This window comes from Sinohyriopsis cumingii, chromosome 9 (genome assembly GCF_028554795.1).
Source record: "Sinohyriopsis cumingii isolate HCF-2022 chromosome 9, ASM2855479v2, whole genome shotgun sequence".
Classification (NCBI taxonomy): Eukaryota; Metazoa; Mollusca; class Bivalvia; order Unionida; family Unionidae; genus Sinohyriopsis; species Sinohyriopsis cumingii.
In genome coordinates, this window is record NC_142969.1 from 81,412,888 (window position 1) to 81,430,258 (window position 17,371).

Consider the following 17,371-nt stretch of genomic DNA (forward strand, 5'->3'; position numbering starts at 1 on the left):
ACCTCCAAAACACAAAGAGATACGGCAAGCATGATTAGAATGAACATAACGATGTTTTCCTTCACGCCCGTGTAATTTAGAGTTTCAATCCTCTTTGAAAACAAACTTGGTCTCCTTTTGTAGGGCTTGAAATAATAAAAAACCTGAAAAAATCTTAAGCACTTTGCTATAGATAATTTCATCAACAGACTAAACAACATAAATGCCGTTACAACACTAGAAAGCCTTAAATCTTCTATCAAAAAGAAATGCATCAAAAAATTAAAGATTAACGATAACTAACCAATGAAACCGAATTTAACAAAGGCAGTGACATGTGAAGAAATGTCTCTCACTTTGGAAAGGTAGGCGAATGTACTCTGTCATGAACCATCAACTTGAAAAAAAATTATAAACAGAGAGAAACCTGAATTCAAAATTCAGTTGTTTTTTTCTTCAAAATTGTTTCGTTTCTTTTTTCTTTTTTTGGAACAAATCTAAGCACTAATATAGAGTGGAAAAGGGAAAATGCACATACAAGCTTTGATATTTCTGAAAAAATGAGGGGATATTCCTAACTTTCATAACCACCTATGGACTTGGACTTGTCTGTGACTTATCCACAAAACAAGATGTACATATTTCTGGTCAAGCAGCAAGTGTGTGTGTGTTTTTGAAAATGGTAAAAATTGGATATACAATTTTCTCGTGACACTTATAAAGTGAAGAGTCTGTGCAAGTGTCAAAAGCCAAAGTCATATAAGTTTTGTATTTTGTACGGCTTGTAAAGATTTCCACTTTAGAAAATGTGAAGTATCACAAGTTATTATCACAAACAGAAGTGGAACATAGGGGCTTACAAGAAAGAAAATAACCCAGACAGTTGGTGTCATCAAGAGTGCTAGAGACGGTACCCGAACTTGCTTGCTTGCTTACTTGAATTAAAGTGATTTTCGCTCTAATGGAGCATATATCACTGGTTTAATAACGCACCGCGTGATTTTTAATTACTCCTGGGGAAGGAAAGAGAGCCTCATCCCCCAGGCTTTTATGTACTCACAGACTACTTTTAAATTTAGCCACTCAGGTGTAGGACTAACTAGTCCTTAACAACCTGACTGAAAGGCTTTAAACATGAGTGGGAATAGTCTCACCACACACTCATTTTTCTGTCCGAGCGTGGTAAAGGAGGGAAAAGGTGCTCAGCAAGACAGCTATGGGTGTTAAGTACTCAACAAAACGCTAGCCCGTACTTATTTCAAATCAAGTCCCGTTTTTGCTAATGGACAGTAAAAAGTACCAATAATGTGTTAACTCGAGACTCGAACCCACGCAGACAAAGGTGAGATGACAGTGATCCGTAACGGAGAGCGCTTTAGACCACTCGGCCACTCGGGGCCCCAGAAAAGAACGTAGTGCCTCCGATAATTACATTTGAGTTTGCCATACCGTTTGTCTAACATAATTGGCCCTTTGTTTTGCCACCACTCTTTCCGGGGCAGGTTGTTTGTTAGGTATAGTCGGATGTTGACTAGATGTTATTTGTGTTCTCGAGGTGGGTTCGAGTCTCGGATTCGGCTAATGTGGGTATGTGAGAAAGCTTGCCAGTAGCTTCTCGTGGGTCGGTGGTTCTTTCCGGGTTTTTTCCCGGGTTCTTCCTCCACCATTAATACTGGCCGCCATGTATAGCCTATCGCGTGCTGAAAAATGGCGTTAAACCCTACAACAACAACAACGTTCTTTTCTCACTCCGATACTACAGGCAATCTCAGCTGAAAGAACAACCACAGCAACAATAACAGCGACAGACACCATAACAGCGGATTTGAAACTATCTACCTCAACTAAAGAATTAGTATCAGAACCAGAAGAGGAAATTGAGGCGATTGAGGAGAAGGAGGAGGGGGGACGCTGACACTCGTTGAGAAGTACACCGAAATGGGACTAGATCAAGCATTGTATGACGTCAACAAAGCAGGGTAGTTTATTACAGCCATACAATACGTTGCCTACAAATCTCTAGACACCTTTAAATCAAGACCTTCTCAATGGGGATTAGGGTCAGAGTTCTTCCCCAATTCTACAGACAAACCTACACTGGATACCCCCTCAGTCAACTGGTAGAAGCCGCTGCTTACATTGCCGCCCATCATGGCTACGCATTTCCTGATATCAAGAATCATGAGACTAGGAGTGCGGGAAAGAACGTGAAAGCAAAAGAGAGACGTGTTACCTTCTAACAGAAAAAACAGCCTTTTTTAGGGCTCCAAAAGATTGTTTTTTATTAACTAGGGAACCATATTTGGCTTGGTATCCCTCCTTAACTAAACTATTCTCGAAACAAACTTGACCCATTGGAACACCGCAACAAACTTAACTTTTTAAACCTAACAGAGACCAAACTGGTATATGTCGCTTAGACATAATAATTTAAATAAGATCAGTATGGCTATTTTTATGTACACTAAGTACTAATATTAGATAGATATGTTAGGAAGTAGGAAATTTAACAGAATCGTTAGATTTGAACTAATTGCACAAGTGGTTAACACATTATTGGTACTTTTTACTGTCCATTAGCAAAAACGGGACTTGATTTGAAATAAGTACGGGCTAGCGTTTTGTTGAGTACTTAACACCCATAGCTGTCTTGCTGAGCACCTTTTCCCTCCTTTACCACGCTCGGACAGAAAAATGAGTGTGTGGTGAGACTATTCCCACTCATGTTTAAAGCCTTTCAGTCAGGTTGTTAAGGACTAGTTAGTCCTACACCTGAGTGGCTAAATTTAAAAGTAGTCTGTGAGTACATAAAAGCCTGGGGGATGAGGCTCTCTTTCCTTCCCCAGGAGTAATTAAAAATCACGCGGTGCGTTATTAAACCAGTGATATATGCTCCATTAGAGCGAAAATCACTTTACTTCAAGTAAGCAAGCAAGCAAGTTCGGGTACCGTCTCTAGCACTCTTGATGACACCAACTGTCTGGGTTATTTTCTTTCTTGTAAGCCCCTATGTTCCACTTCTGTTTGTAATAATAACTTGTGATACTTCACATTTTCTAAAGTGGAAATCTTTACAAGCCGTACAAAATACAAAACTTATATGACTTTGGCTTTTGACACTTGCACAGACTCTTCACTTTATAAGTGTCACGAGAAAATTGTATATCCAATTTTTACCATTTTCAAAAACACGCACACACTTGCAGCTTGACCAGAAATATGTACATCTTGTTTTGTGGATAAGTCACAGACAAGTCCAAGTCCATAGGTGGTTATGAAAGTTAGGAATATCCCCTCATTTTTTCAGAAATATCAAAGCTTGTATGTGCATTTTCCCTTTTCCACTCTATATTAGTGCTTAGATTTGTTCCAAAAAAAGAAAAAAGAAACGAAACAATTTTGAAGCAAAAAACAACTGAATTTTGAATTCAGGTTTCTCTCTGTTTATAATTTTTTTTCAAGTTGATGGTTCATGACAGAGTACATTCGCCTACCTTTCCAAAGTGAGAGACATTTCTTCACATGTCACTGCCTTTGTTAAATTCGGTTTCATTGGTTAGTTATCGTTAATCTTTAATTTTTTGATGCATTTCTTTTTGATAGAAGATTTAAGGCTTTCTAGTGTTGTAACGGCATTTATGTTGTTTAGTCTGTTGATGAAATTATCTATAGCAAAGTGCTTAAGATTTTTTCAGGTTTTTTATTATTTCAAGCCCTACAAAAGGAGACCAAGTTTGTTTTCAAAGAGGATTGAAACTCTAAATTACACGGGCGTGAAGGAAAACATCGTTATGTTCATTCTAATCATGCTTGCCGTATCTCTTTGTGTTTTGGAGGTCATATTTATTCTTAAGTAAATACACGCATCAATAGACAGACAGATTGGGTCATCATCCTTGAGTTTCACTGTACTTTCGGTTCTTTACTTCATACAAACCCCAAATTTATTAGTTTGAAAAAAAAAAAAGATAACATGCCCCTCAGTACTGTAACACGTCTGTTCTGACTCTACCGATGTGAGTGTGAGTGTTTATGTTAAAATGTTTAAGTGAGATATAAAAAAATGGTCAGCTTGAAAACGCGAACCAATACTGTGACGCTCAGTATTTTGATGTGGTAAGAAGAAATGGTACAACACACACAAAGAGGGCTTGTAAGTTCACATTTCAGTCTGTCTGCACTGTAATGGTAACAACGCAAGAACATAGGGATTATTATGCCACACAGACCTATAACAAAACAATGCATCACCCGTTGTAAGCCATTTCATTGGCTATACTTATTTTCTTACCGCGTTCACTTCGAATTGACTTGAGTAGCTATTCACACAGTGACGAGAATGGCCATGCTTTACTGGGTCTATCCTATAGGCGATTTATATAAAAAAATATTTTAAAAAATTAAACTAATGCACGAACAATGGTTCCATGGGCGATCCCATGGAAATTGTGTCCGTCTTATTGCAAAATACATCAACATTTAATTTAACCGTGCAGATCGCTAGAACAAACCTCTGATCATATACATTTTGAAAAGTGTTGTGTGACACGGATCGCCATTGTCGCTTGGTGTCTGCTTTCTTCTTCGAAAAGAGATCGTTTCGTCTTGACTATAAAAATTTAATTTGACTAAGTTTTACGCACTACTTGAACTCATACATTTCACGTTGTAGGTGTAAGCCGTCGTTCTCAGTTTTCTGGAAGTTCGTTTTTGCGTTTCTCAGATGTGATACTATTTTTTATGGACCGAACGAAATTTCTTTTGGCGTGAATCAGGACTCGTGGTTTTGTGGTATAAATGGAGAGCATTGATGAAAGCTCAGTTATGTCGTCTTCGAAATCGCTGACACGGATCTGAGCTAACACTTCAGGTTTTGTGTGAGGCGATACGGTACATCATTGCCTTTTACTTCCTCAATGAAATCGTTTCATCTTGTTGCAAAATTACATTTGACTAGGTTTCATACGCAGCAGGTCCCTGTATATAAGGAGAGTGTCTTAGCGTCAGAGTATTCATTCCACTCTCAAACGATCAAGAAGATGGAAGAGTCAGCACAGATCGACCTGCTGGTCAAATATTTGCTAAAAGTCATACGAAAGCATAATTCACATGCGAAAGTGGCAACAAAACTTACTCTTTTGGTCGTTGATTTGATGAGAATCATACGAAAGTGTGTGCTAATGAAGTTTGCTATATCTGCAAAGGTAAATGGGTATTTGTCTCCAGAATACCTGCTTCGTCTAAGAAAGAGAGACAAAAGTCAAGATACCTAATATCGTTGTCAGGAGAAAGGACACTGGAATTCAGAGTGCCCTACGAGAAAAGAGAAGAAACAGAAACAAGACGAAACAGAGAAGAGGGATTCAGAAGAAGAAGAAATTGAAGATGCTGAAGAACTTGTGCCAGTAAAGACATGGAAATGGAAAAATTGACAATGTGAGCCGATGCGTTGGCCCTGATGTGAAATTTCATACTACCTTCTAAAAGAGAATAGACCAGAAAGAAAACGTAAGTGTCTCTTGGTCTTGACATTGTATAATAAGGATGGCGTGTTTTGTTTTTACTCACACTTTATGAAATTGTGCTCTTTCACCTCTCTCTATCCCTCTGGATCACGTTTTAGTTAGAATTGAAATGGAAGGATGTTTTCCTTCACGCACGCTCTTTAGGCATGCAAGTCCGTAAACAATAGTTAGTCTATTCATCCATCATTTTGTGTCTTGATGTTTCCTAAATCACACACTGATGCCATAAAATAACGGGTTAAATGGGTTTTGTAGTGTTGGGAGTAGGGGGTGTAGGTGTTTGGCAGAGTTGGTCATTGCAGGTGAGGGCTAAGGTGCTTTCAAAAAACTTTTTCTTCTTCACTCTGTGTTGATAGTATATTTGGGGTTTGTATGAGTTCGCGTACGTTTGTGTGGATAGTTTATTTGGGGTTTGTATCATCTCCCTTCTGTGGTGATAGTATATTTGGGGTTTGTATTATCTCCCTTCTGTGTTGATAGTATATTTGGGGTTTGTTCTTTCCTCTTCCCTCTGTGTGTGTGTATGTGTGTATGTGTGTGTGTGTGTGCGAATGTCTGCGCGCGTATGTTGTGTGTGAGTGTGTGTGTGTGTGTGTGTGTGTATTGGTCTCTGTTTGTCCCTATAAAACTCACTTTATCCCTATCAGATACACTCTACCTACCTACCTACAGTAGCGCGTATTCAGGTCAGCCACTTGCAACACTGTTGCCGTTTATCCCCTAGTGTTCAGTACAGTGACGTCACTGACGCTGGAAATTTTGAGACTATAAATATCGATTTGGAGATTTCCACATTTTGTAGCTATACATATATACTAGAATTCATAAACAGGAACGTCACTCAAGCTGAGGCTATAAAAAGATAGTGGGATTTTCCAAAGGAAAAACCCACAAGTTGGAGCTATAAATAGATAGTGGGATTTCATAGGAATTTCAGCTGATTATAGATACATAGGTATTTATCCACGATCGTCACAGAAGTTGATATTGTAAGTAGTTACTAATTTTATCCATTTTATAGTGTGTGTGTGTGTGCGTGAGTGTGTCTGCGCGCGTATGTTGTGTGTGTGTGTGTGTGTGTGTGTGTGTATTGGTCTCTGTTTGTCCCTATAAAACTCACTTTATCCCTATCAGATACACTCTGCCTACCTACCTACAGTAGCGCGTATTCAGGTCAGCCACTTGCAACACTGTTGCCGTTTATCCCCTAGTGTTCAGTACAGTGACGTCACTGACGCTGGAAATTTTGAGACTATAAATATCGACTTGGGGATTTCCACATTTTGTAGCTATACATATATACTAGAATTCATAAACAGGAACGTCACTCAAGCTGAGGCTATAAAAAGATAGTGGGATTTTCCAAAGGAAAAACCCACAAGTTGGAGCTATAAATAGATAGTGGGATTTCATAGGAATTTCAGCTGATTATAGATACATAGGTATTTATCCACGATCGTCACAGAAGTTGATATTGTAAGTAGTTACTAATTTTATCCATTTTAGTCTAAACCATTGTAACTTAATTTTCGGGGATATGTTTGTTTTCCTTTAAATTCTGGGACAATTTCGTCATTTTAACGTTACTTTTAGTCACATCCATTTTGTCGTTGAGCATTTCCTTGATTATAGCTATTTATAGCATCATTACAATTATGCAAATTTTTGAACACCCCATCAAGATTTCAGGTCTTGGTAATGCTTTATATATAAATCTCACGCTTGTACTACTGTATGTATGTCTCTGTCTCCGTTGTGTTTGGCCCTCTACCATCATTGTCCCTAGACAGGCCCACCATGTTAAATTCGTGTGTGTGTGTGTGTGTGTGTTTTATATCCCTCTCCCCTGTTCCATTTCCATAGACCCATCAGGTCGAGACCGTATTAAAATAGGGTCCCAACCCTATTCCATTTCCCATGTTAATTTCCCCTTGAGGCTATACAGTCCCACTATCTATTCCCATGTTCAATTCCCCTCGAGGCTAGAGTGACCCAAGACTTTTTCCCATGTTCAATTCCCCTTGAGGCTAGAGTGTCCCAAGACTTTTTCCCATATTAAATTCTCCTTGAGGCTAGATTGTCCCACGATTTTTCTCCATGTTAAATTTCCATTGAGGCTAGATTGTCCCAGGGGGGGTCCTGTAATGCTAATTCCCATTGAGGCTAGGGTATCCCCATTTACTACTTACATATCATATAAAATACTTGAATAATGAAATTTTGTGGGTTTTTTTAATTATAAGTTTCTGTAACTGGATTATGTACCATAAGAATTGTACAGGTCCAAAACATAGTACCATTTCCATTTATAAGTCAAGGAAGGCAGGTCAGGGCAACATCACGTGATCTATGGATTACAATTGTACTGTGGATATAACATGACTGACCTAACTGGGAATTGGTTATTTTATAAAAAGCTATTGTTCACTGATAAAGTATTTTGTAATAATTTAAATGCTTTTAGGGAATCTTTTAAAGCAATTTAGATTTAGTTTCTTGGCTGTGTATTTAGTGACTATATAAATGAAGTAGATATGTACAGTTGATTCTATTTCAGTCTTGTAAAAGTTACGAGAGGTTCTTGATTTTTTTTAATTTTTTTTTTTTTTTTATTTTTTTATTTTTTTTTTTTATTGTTCTTTGAAATTGCAGATTTTGAGACAGTTTTTTAAAACAGACAATACCTTCCTGGATTATTGTGAACTTTTCTAAGAACTTTGATATTAATTAGTTTTATTTAATTTACCGTGGAGTAAAAATACTTTGGAATATTAAAACAGCAAATCGTCCTTGGTGTTAGAACATAAGCACATTACAACTTTAATTCAGAGTTAGGGTTAGGAGACTTTCCAGATTATTGATATTACATTTAGGAATGTGTACAATACTGCAAGTTATTTTTAATTCTTTCACTTTCATCCAGAAATAAATTTAGTTTTGAGTATTGACTGCTTGCTGCGCTTCACGTTTCTTATTACGTACGTTAGAATGAAATAATAAGTAAAGAGACAGACAATCGGACAGACAGACCGAGTGACAGACAGGTATTTAGATAGATAAATGGATGGATGGACGAACAGATGCAAGGATGGACGGACGGATAGATAGATAGATAGATAGACAGACAGATGCTTTCTTCATATGTGTGGTGATGAACCAAAATTAATTTGAATGAATTGTGAACTAAAACTGTTGAACTTTTCCTTAAATTTTGGCATGCATTGACAGGATCTGTTTCCAGTGATTTTCTTATTTTGTTTTTAAAATTGTAGTAACGTTTAGTACAGAAAGGTTCCCTCCGGTATATAAAGCTTTTAATGATCGGATAGATTCAACCATAAACCATCAAAAAACATCATATAGGATGGTTAAGAAAAGCAAACAATGTCTCCCGCACTCGGTCTACCTGTTTCATGCAACAACTAGGCGTAATTATATGTTTAGCTATTCTACACACATGAAAATTCAAGACGAATAATTTTGTTTAAACGGCACGTTGGATAGATATCACAGTACTGAAGGGAGAATTATGCACTGTATTTATTTGAACCAGTTTTGTGGTACTGGGGTCATGCTAGACTTTGAACCAGCTTTGTGGTACTGGGGTCATGCTGGAATTTGAAGGAAAGAATGATTCAACGGAAATTAGGAAAGTCTATCTTGAGTAAGGCGTTTACTATAATAGTACACGACTTCTCAATTTTTCTACAAAATGTCTCAAAGAAAAAGAAGAGACTTCTATCTAAGTACAGACTCGTTCATGGTGTGCCCTCGTGTTTAAACCATTTTTTTAAAAATCGATTGTTGTCATAACGAGAATACTTCAAAGGAAAACAAGTACATCTTGCCACAAGGGCATACTTTTTTTTATTTATTTAAAAATGTCGTTGTGACCCAGTGGATGCCGTTCAAGCGATAAGCCGTCAGTGTGGCTCCGTATGCATTCGAATGTGTTTCCAGCAATATCAGTTTTCCTTAGGTTTGTTGGTAAGTAAAAGATCAGGAAAAAGATCAAGCGACCAACAATATTTAATGCTATTGGTGTCATATATTAAAGAAAGACAATGATAGTATTTTCGGTAGTTGACAGATCCCTTCTGCGATTGATTCTTTATATCACTGAAGTCAACGTGAAAATGAAACCATAGGGCAGTTTAATATTCATAGACAGTCATGTGACTTTCATGCCTATATAAGGAAATCATTCGATATTGAAGTCGTAATTGAGATTTAGTAGAAGACTCCTGCGCATGTTGGCAAACAAGTAAGTAGGGTTGTTCACATCTTTAAAATTTAAGAAGTATAAAACAAAAAGGAAAGAAAAGATTAAATTAGTGAGAGATTTGATTACCTTTACATTCAGAAACGTATTTACTTCAATATTGATACAAGTAAAACAGACGTATGTTGTCACTAATTAATCTAAACCAAGTTTGTTTGATAAATACAATCCGTACTGAAAAGACAAATCCATTTTATTCTTATAGAGTTGTCTAATTTGTAAACGCGTATTCAACTATGAAGAGTTGCTGTTGGCTAAACAATAAAAGTGAGGTAGAAATCCATTTTATTCTCATTTAGGAATAATAAATACAAGGGTAGATAAGTTAACATGGATTAAACATTCTCTATTTGTATGCTTAGTTAAATCTATAAAATAAAAATAAAAACATACAGTTCATTCATGAAAAACCTTTTAGGGATATGGTACTGCGAAAGGTACTCGATGCTATCAATTGATACATGTTTACTGGACAAATGTTCAGCAGCACAGTACCTCGACGACCACACTAGGTCATGAGACTGATGATGATGATGATGACATGTTTACTGTCTCCATAACGAAATGCTGACGTTAAAATACATAAGTATTTTGTTGGTTTAATCACCATTAATTTGAACCTATGATGCAAGAAGTAAATATATTTGATCTGGAAGTCGCACCCAAAGGAAATTGATGTATAAAAATAATAACAATAATAATAATAATGAGGACTTTGTATAGCGTCTAATCTTTAGAAGCTCTAAGAGTTTTACAACATTGGACAACACATATAACATAAGAAAAACATATAATGCTATGATTACAAAAACAAACACCATGAAATTAGTAAACATAAAAACATGCTTAAAATATGTAAGGTAGGAAACATTATTAGATCTTTAAATTTGTTTTAGCAGCCGAAATAGGTGATTATCCTACTAACTCATGAACCAAACTTTATGTGATACCATATGTATTGTGTTCAAATTAAATTGTTCAACATTTTTTGAAGGTGAAAAGAACTCAAATACTAAAATATATAGTAAAACCATTAAGGTAAAGAAAATAGGGAATGTATGTGCAATAAATTTCAAATGAAAGTATATGTGTTGCGAAAGCCGATAGGGTTTGCTTGTTTTTCAATCAGCCACCGATATTCCATTTCGTTTAATAAGAACATAGATCGATTCATCTTTACATATTATTTCATTAAAATTCATCTTTATATATTATTTCATTTAATATAATCATAATCATAATATTATCTTTTACCTTGTGTAATCATGATTCCTTTGGACAAATAGCCATCTTTATTTAATATAATTATAATATTAACTTTTATCGTGTCTAAGGAAAATTCTTTACGACAAAATAGCCATCTTCATTTCAAAAATAGCCATCTTCATTTCGGTAAAAGATGTTTAATGTGCGAAATTAAAATACGAGAATTATTTTTATTTGCAATCGTTGGCGACTGGTCCTGAACAATTCTAATAATAAAAGAACAAAAAGGGTTAGCTCTAATAATCTCTGTTTTAATAAATGCTTTTCCAAAACAATTTGCTTTTTTATGTCTTCTAGGTTAATCATGAAACAGGTACAAGTTGGGTTTCTATGCCTGTCACTTCTGGCTCTGGCTGACGGAATACTAGTACGACCTCCAACAAGTAAGATTCTTACATGTACTGCAAAAAAGTCTTATAGTCTGAACATGTATAATAGGGAGCAGTTATACCAAGCAAATGCGAAGTATTCAAATCGAACACAATTTAGAATTACGGAAGATAGTTCAAACATTAAATTGAATCATGCGAACAAAACAAATTAATAGTTTAATCTATTAGTGTATGTATGTATGTACGTACATATCAACATGTATCTATGTATGCATCCCCATTGATAATTGGCAATTAAAACAAAATCATACAAATCTGACTGCTAGAATACAAACAACCAATCTTCGGGCAACTTTAATTTCCAGCTAATGAGACTTTATATTCTTACATTTCATGCTCTTAGGTACAGTTTTATTCAAACTACGTACCTAATGACCCACCCACCTAGATGCATGTATACCTCAGACGTACATCTCACATGTCAATGTGCACAAATTATAATTATTTTATCTATTGCGTTACGGAATTTCAATATAGTTGTGTGCGTTATTTTCTTTTCAAATAATTTAGTGGTTAGATATTCCATGCATCCGTATTGTCTCCAGGCAGGATAACAAATAATTTATTATGTTAGTGGACAAGTTTGTAAGATATATATTTGAAGACCAGTCGTTTAAATCACACTCGATATTTTGCCTTCAAAACAGTGATTTGGTTGGTTTTAAATGTTTGACTAACTTCAATGTCTTATACACTTTTGCTGACATCTTGGACAGTTTCCAGAGTTTGGTTTCCAACGTTTGTGAAATTAAACATATGAATTGACACAACTAAAACGTAATGAACTTTGAACTAAATCATTATGTAAGAGCTTGAATTTGCATATATATATATATATATATATATATATAGGCCCATGTTTTCTTTTTTGCAACAAGCTATCTACCTTGGATTGGTTAAAGCGGATCGAGTGAACGTGGAACTTAGATACTTGGTTGGTTGGTTGAATCAGTCATAAATAATGTTTGACTTGTATTTAGATACATGCTTGATACTGTTACTTGGATAAATCAGTCTTATATAATTCTGAAACTGTATTTCGACACACGCTTTGTACGGTTGGTTGGTTGAATCAGTCGGATATAATTTTGGACTTGCATTTCGATATATGCACCATACCAGTGTCTGTCTCATTCAGCTGAAATGAACTTCTGAGTTCCATTTGGGAACACATTTTCACTAAGGCAGTTGTACCTAATTTTGTACATTCACTTTGAGATGCTTTGTGTTAACTAGGCTAACGCGCTAAAAATAAATCCAAAGTAGTGTTCGACATGGTAAACCGTCTGGAAAAGCAGCCAGTGTTCATGGAATTCTGAAAATACATAAACTTGATGACTGTATAGTTTTTGATTAAAATAGATATTCTAAAAAACATAATTTGTCTGTTTCACCAGTTGAAAGTTATAATTCTATCTGTATACTTTTGAATTGTTTTTTTTGTGTGATGCCCTTAAAGCAAAATATCAATCCCTATGGACCCCCATTTATAATTCCATGTTTACATTCTCATGCTGTTTTCTTTGTAGCATGTCCTGCGCAATACATACCCTCCCCCCGAGCACGTCAACTTGTATCCGCTTTGTTAACGTCACGAACTCTTTCACCGCTGCAAGGGCGGCATGTCAGGCTGATGGAGGGGATCTCATAAGACTTGATCCTAGAAATTTTGACAAGATTCGACAACTCGCTGATGTGAATAAAGGTTATCGCTTTCTCTCTCTCTCTCTATCTTGCTCTCTCTCTCTCTCTCTCTCTCTGCAAAATGGCAACTGTTCATTGGACTGGCACACTTTGTAAATTTATTTACTGCCTTTTTAGTTTTTATTTAAATACGTTTAAACCACACAGTAATTAATTGTGTGTGTGTGTCAAACTATTAACTTATTCATTATTGAAATGTATAGTAGCTCATATAGTATGTATATTAAATACTATATTAGATATTTAAACTAAATAATTAGTCATGAGCTTTCATATTCAAATATAACACGCCGTACTAATTAAGTTCCCATAGTAACCCTATGCAAACACCATGCTATTAAAAATTCAATAACTTTAAATTGCCTAGTGCTCATAATCAAACCTATGTTTTTCGGTATAGATGAAACCTGAATGACATCTTCTCTGTACAGAAGCATGTGCTTTCAATTCAGTAATGATCGTTCCATTTTAAAGACTGTTAATGGACTGAAATTCCATCAATGAAAGAATATCTCTATTTTTCAATTACAACTAGGAAATGCTCTGAAAAAATTCTTTTTACTACAAAATAACTTTTATTATTAACCAGTCCTGGACAACCAAACCCATATATACTCTATTTTATGTACACCAATTTCCATGGGCTGGTTCCCATTTTTCTGTTCGGTTTGTACTGTGTATCCAAGAAGTATACACAAAACGTAATTATGTGCACACTTATACTTTTCCTTTTGAACGCGAGCTCCAATGTTTGCTGATGCAAAATTTCAGTAATTGCTACGTAATTACATGTCATTTCAAGTTAGGAGGCATTCATATATTCAAGTCGATACTACAACTATAGAATCGACATGAAAATGGCATGAGATACATACATCAAAGCTATCAAGTTGGCTTACCATTGCTGAAGCATGTATGTTTGAATTTGTAGAGACACGAACACTTCTGTGCGGCTGATAGAAATTATCGGTAGAGACACGACAAATGTTGTGGGACTGATATACATTATAGATAGAGACAAGAACACTGCTGTGGGGCTGATAGAAATTATACGTAGAGACACGAACACTACTGTGGGGCTGATATAGATTATGGATAGAGACACGAACACTGCTGTGGGGCTGATATAGATTATGGATAGAGACACGAACACTGCTGTGGGGCTGATATAGATTATGGATAGAGACACGAATACTGCTGTGGGGCTGATAGTTGATTAAATGTAGACTATATTTTATTCAATTGATATGCTGCCTTTAAAACTCAGTGCTGTAGGTAGTTGACAGTGCATAAATAATACAGACATAAAATGAACCCAGAAACTAAGATACCTAAACACGACCCGTTAAAGTTCCAACTAGAACAGGATATACTAGGTCATGATATGGTTTGAGCTCTTCTGCTTTTAGGACAACGAATGTATTATAATCATAATGTGTATATATAACTGAACATGTTTTATTGACAAATATATTCGCAATAACCAAACCAATCCCAATTTTTAACGTAACATTATGTCGGAAACAAAGACATCACTTTTAGCAAGATAGGTAAACTTTGTAACTTTATTACATCACGGATACAAAGGAGGTTTTTCCAATTTAAACATAACGAAGTCGCTCCTAAAATGTTCCGCATGGCGGTTTTGGAAGCTATATTTGAACAATGTTGTGCCTGTATTATACTCTAGTTTACATTAAATTGGGTTTCAAGATGGTTCTGTATATTTAAGTATATATATATATATATATATATATATATATATATATATATATATATATATATATATATATATATATATATATATACTGACACAGCGATTTTGCCAATGTCATTACTTTTAGAAGCTAAAGTTAAAAAGTGTAGAGCCTGCATTATACTTATAGTTTACATTAAATTGGTTTTGAAAATGGCTCTGTATATTTAAGTAGATCTATACTGACACAACTTAAACTCTTGCATGTACAGGTACTGGTCCTTGTGATTTCTGGGTGGGAGCCGAGGAAAAAAGCACTGATGGAGTTTGGTCATATTTAAATGGCGATGCGTTATCAGCTAGCTCTTTTTTCAATCCAATGACTAACCCTGTCGGCGGTGGTGCAAATGCATGTGGTCAGTTGTCTTCATCTGACGGATTCTACCTAAGCGATGGCGGAGCAGGTTGCGTTGGTCCGAAGTGTTCAATTTGCCAGGCAAATCAGGCAAATAGAGGCATATTTTAAAGATTATGATTTGAAGAGTGAAAGAACCAATTTAATGCAATGAGAAAATTATATATATATATATATATATATATATATATATATATATATATATATATATATATATATATATATACATACACTACATCATACATGCAGCCGTACTTAATCTATGCAATTCACTTGTACATCTTGCAAGAGAAAGACATTGTTGATGTGCACATCAGTTGCTAACTCTGATGTCAACCCTCTTTAGTAACAAACTTATTTAACACATCTAAGCGAGGCAGCTTTTCGACAATTCTTTTAAATAGGCAAACACTCATGAGAGCAAAATTCGAATAGAATATATATTGGTAACGGCGCAAATACAAAATAGTTTGAAAAAATATAAATTAACTAATCAATCCCTTCGTAAATTGAAGAGTGAAGAGGGAACTTCGGTAAATCAAAATTAAGCACAAATAAAACAAAATCTGGAAAACCATTGTTGATCTTAGACATTATTCTGCTTTAATAAAAGTACTACCCATCATAAAACTCTCTGTCTCTCTCTGTCTCTCACTGTCTGTCTGTCTGTCTCTGTCTCTCTCTCTCTCTCATCCTTTGCTCGGTTTGACTTAACTTTTACTATCATTCATGCGTCCATAGACAACCTGGGATCACACAAACGAAAATCCTCAACTACGCTTTTCTTTTCATAGAGTTTGGCCCGTATCTTGCTACGATGGTCCAGAGAGACAGACAGACAGAGAGACAGTGACAGAGAGACTTTGCATATTGATAAGTTGAATGTTTTCTTTTTTAGTTTCTATTTTTTTTCACATTGAATAAATCAATATAATACACACTTATGTATTAAATATGAAAGATGGTTTTAATGATAAAAGTAGAGCACTACCAATATATGGTTGGCTACGCCTTTCACGTGAAAGCTTAGCCATTCACGTACCGGCGCATGGAAATAATGTGGAATAGAAACTAAGCGAAATGACGCAATAACAAGAGGTAATTCAAATATGTTTTTGATATAAATTTACAGTTGATCTAAGTCATTATTCTGCTTAGTAAGAGTACCACCGACCATAAAGTCTCTGTCTCTGTCTCTCTGTCTGTTTGTCTCTCTCTCTCTCTCTCATCATTTGGTCTGTTTGACTTAACGTGAACCAACATTCATAAGTCCAGAGACATCGTGAGATAACACAAACGAAAATCGTCTACGCTCGTCATTTCATAGTTAGCCCTAATCTTGCTACGATGGTCCAGAGAGAGAGAGAGAGAGAGAGGTCTTTGGACATTTTCATATTAAATAATTACCATATAATATCGACATGACCGCTCCGGTGGCCTAGTGGTTAGAGCGTCCGCCTCGGATGCGGGAGGTCGTGGATTCGATCCCCGGCCGAGTCATACCAGAGACTTAAAAAATGGTACTAACAGCTGCCTCGCTTGGCGTTCAGCAATTAAGAGGTTAGTGTTAGGACTGGTCGGCCTGGTGTCAGGATAATGTGACTGGGTGGGACATCATGCTACATGTCTGCGGCATGATGCCCCCGTGCTAGACATCACTATAAACTGCCACATTGCAGACATCGTAGCGATATGACTGAAAAATTGTTAAAGCTACGTTAAAAATCAAAATCACATCACATCACATATCGACATGATTTGCAACTTTGTATCATTGATAAACACTTTAGATACATCCCAAGGAAAAGTGCACGCCGAACCATATTCTTGTAGGTTACTTGGTGTAATATATATTTTAAGGTTTTAATCCAGCCCAAATTCCTTTTCTATCTCACTCCACATCTCTGCGTAGTTTGTCAGTTATGCATGAGAGGGGAGGGGGAACATAAATCAGTATTAATTGTGATAAAAATGTGTACCATACTAAATTCATTTCGAAAACGAGGATTAATAAATACTTTTATCTCTATTTTCATACATCACTAAGGATTGATGTGTGGAAATTGATCATTGCTCTAGAATCAAATTGCTTTATACCAACACTTTAAATGA

General features: G+C 35.8%; 1 protein-coding gene across 1 annotated transcript in view; it reads left to right on the top strand.

Moving 5' to 3' along the window:
• Positions 1–9,729: 9,729 nt before the first annotated feature.
• LOC149792120 (uncharacterized) overlaps positions 9,730–17,371 on the top strand; it is a 31,630-nt gene continuing 23,988 nt past the window's right edge. The window contains exons 1-2 of the mRNA XM_089970642.1: positions 9,730–9,768; positions 11,350–11,435. Of these exons, the coding sequence (XP_089826768.1) occupies positions 9,755–9,768; positions 11,350–11,435 (100 nt within the window). The 5' untranslated portion in view covers positions 9,730–9,754. The remainder of the gene's footprint in view (positions 9,769–11,349; positions 11,436–17,371) is intronic.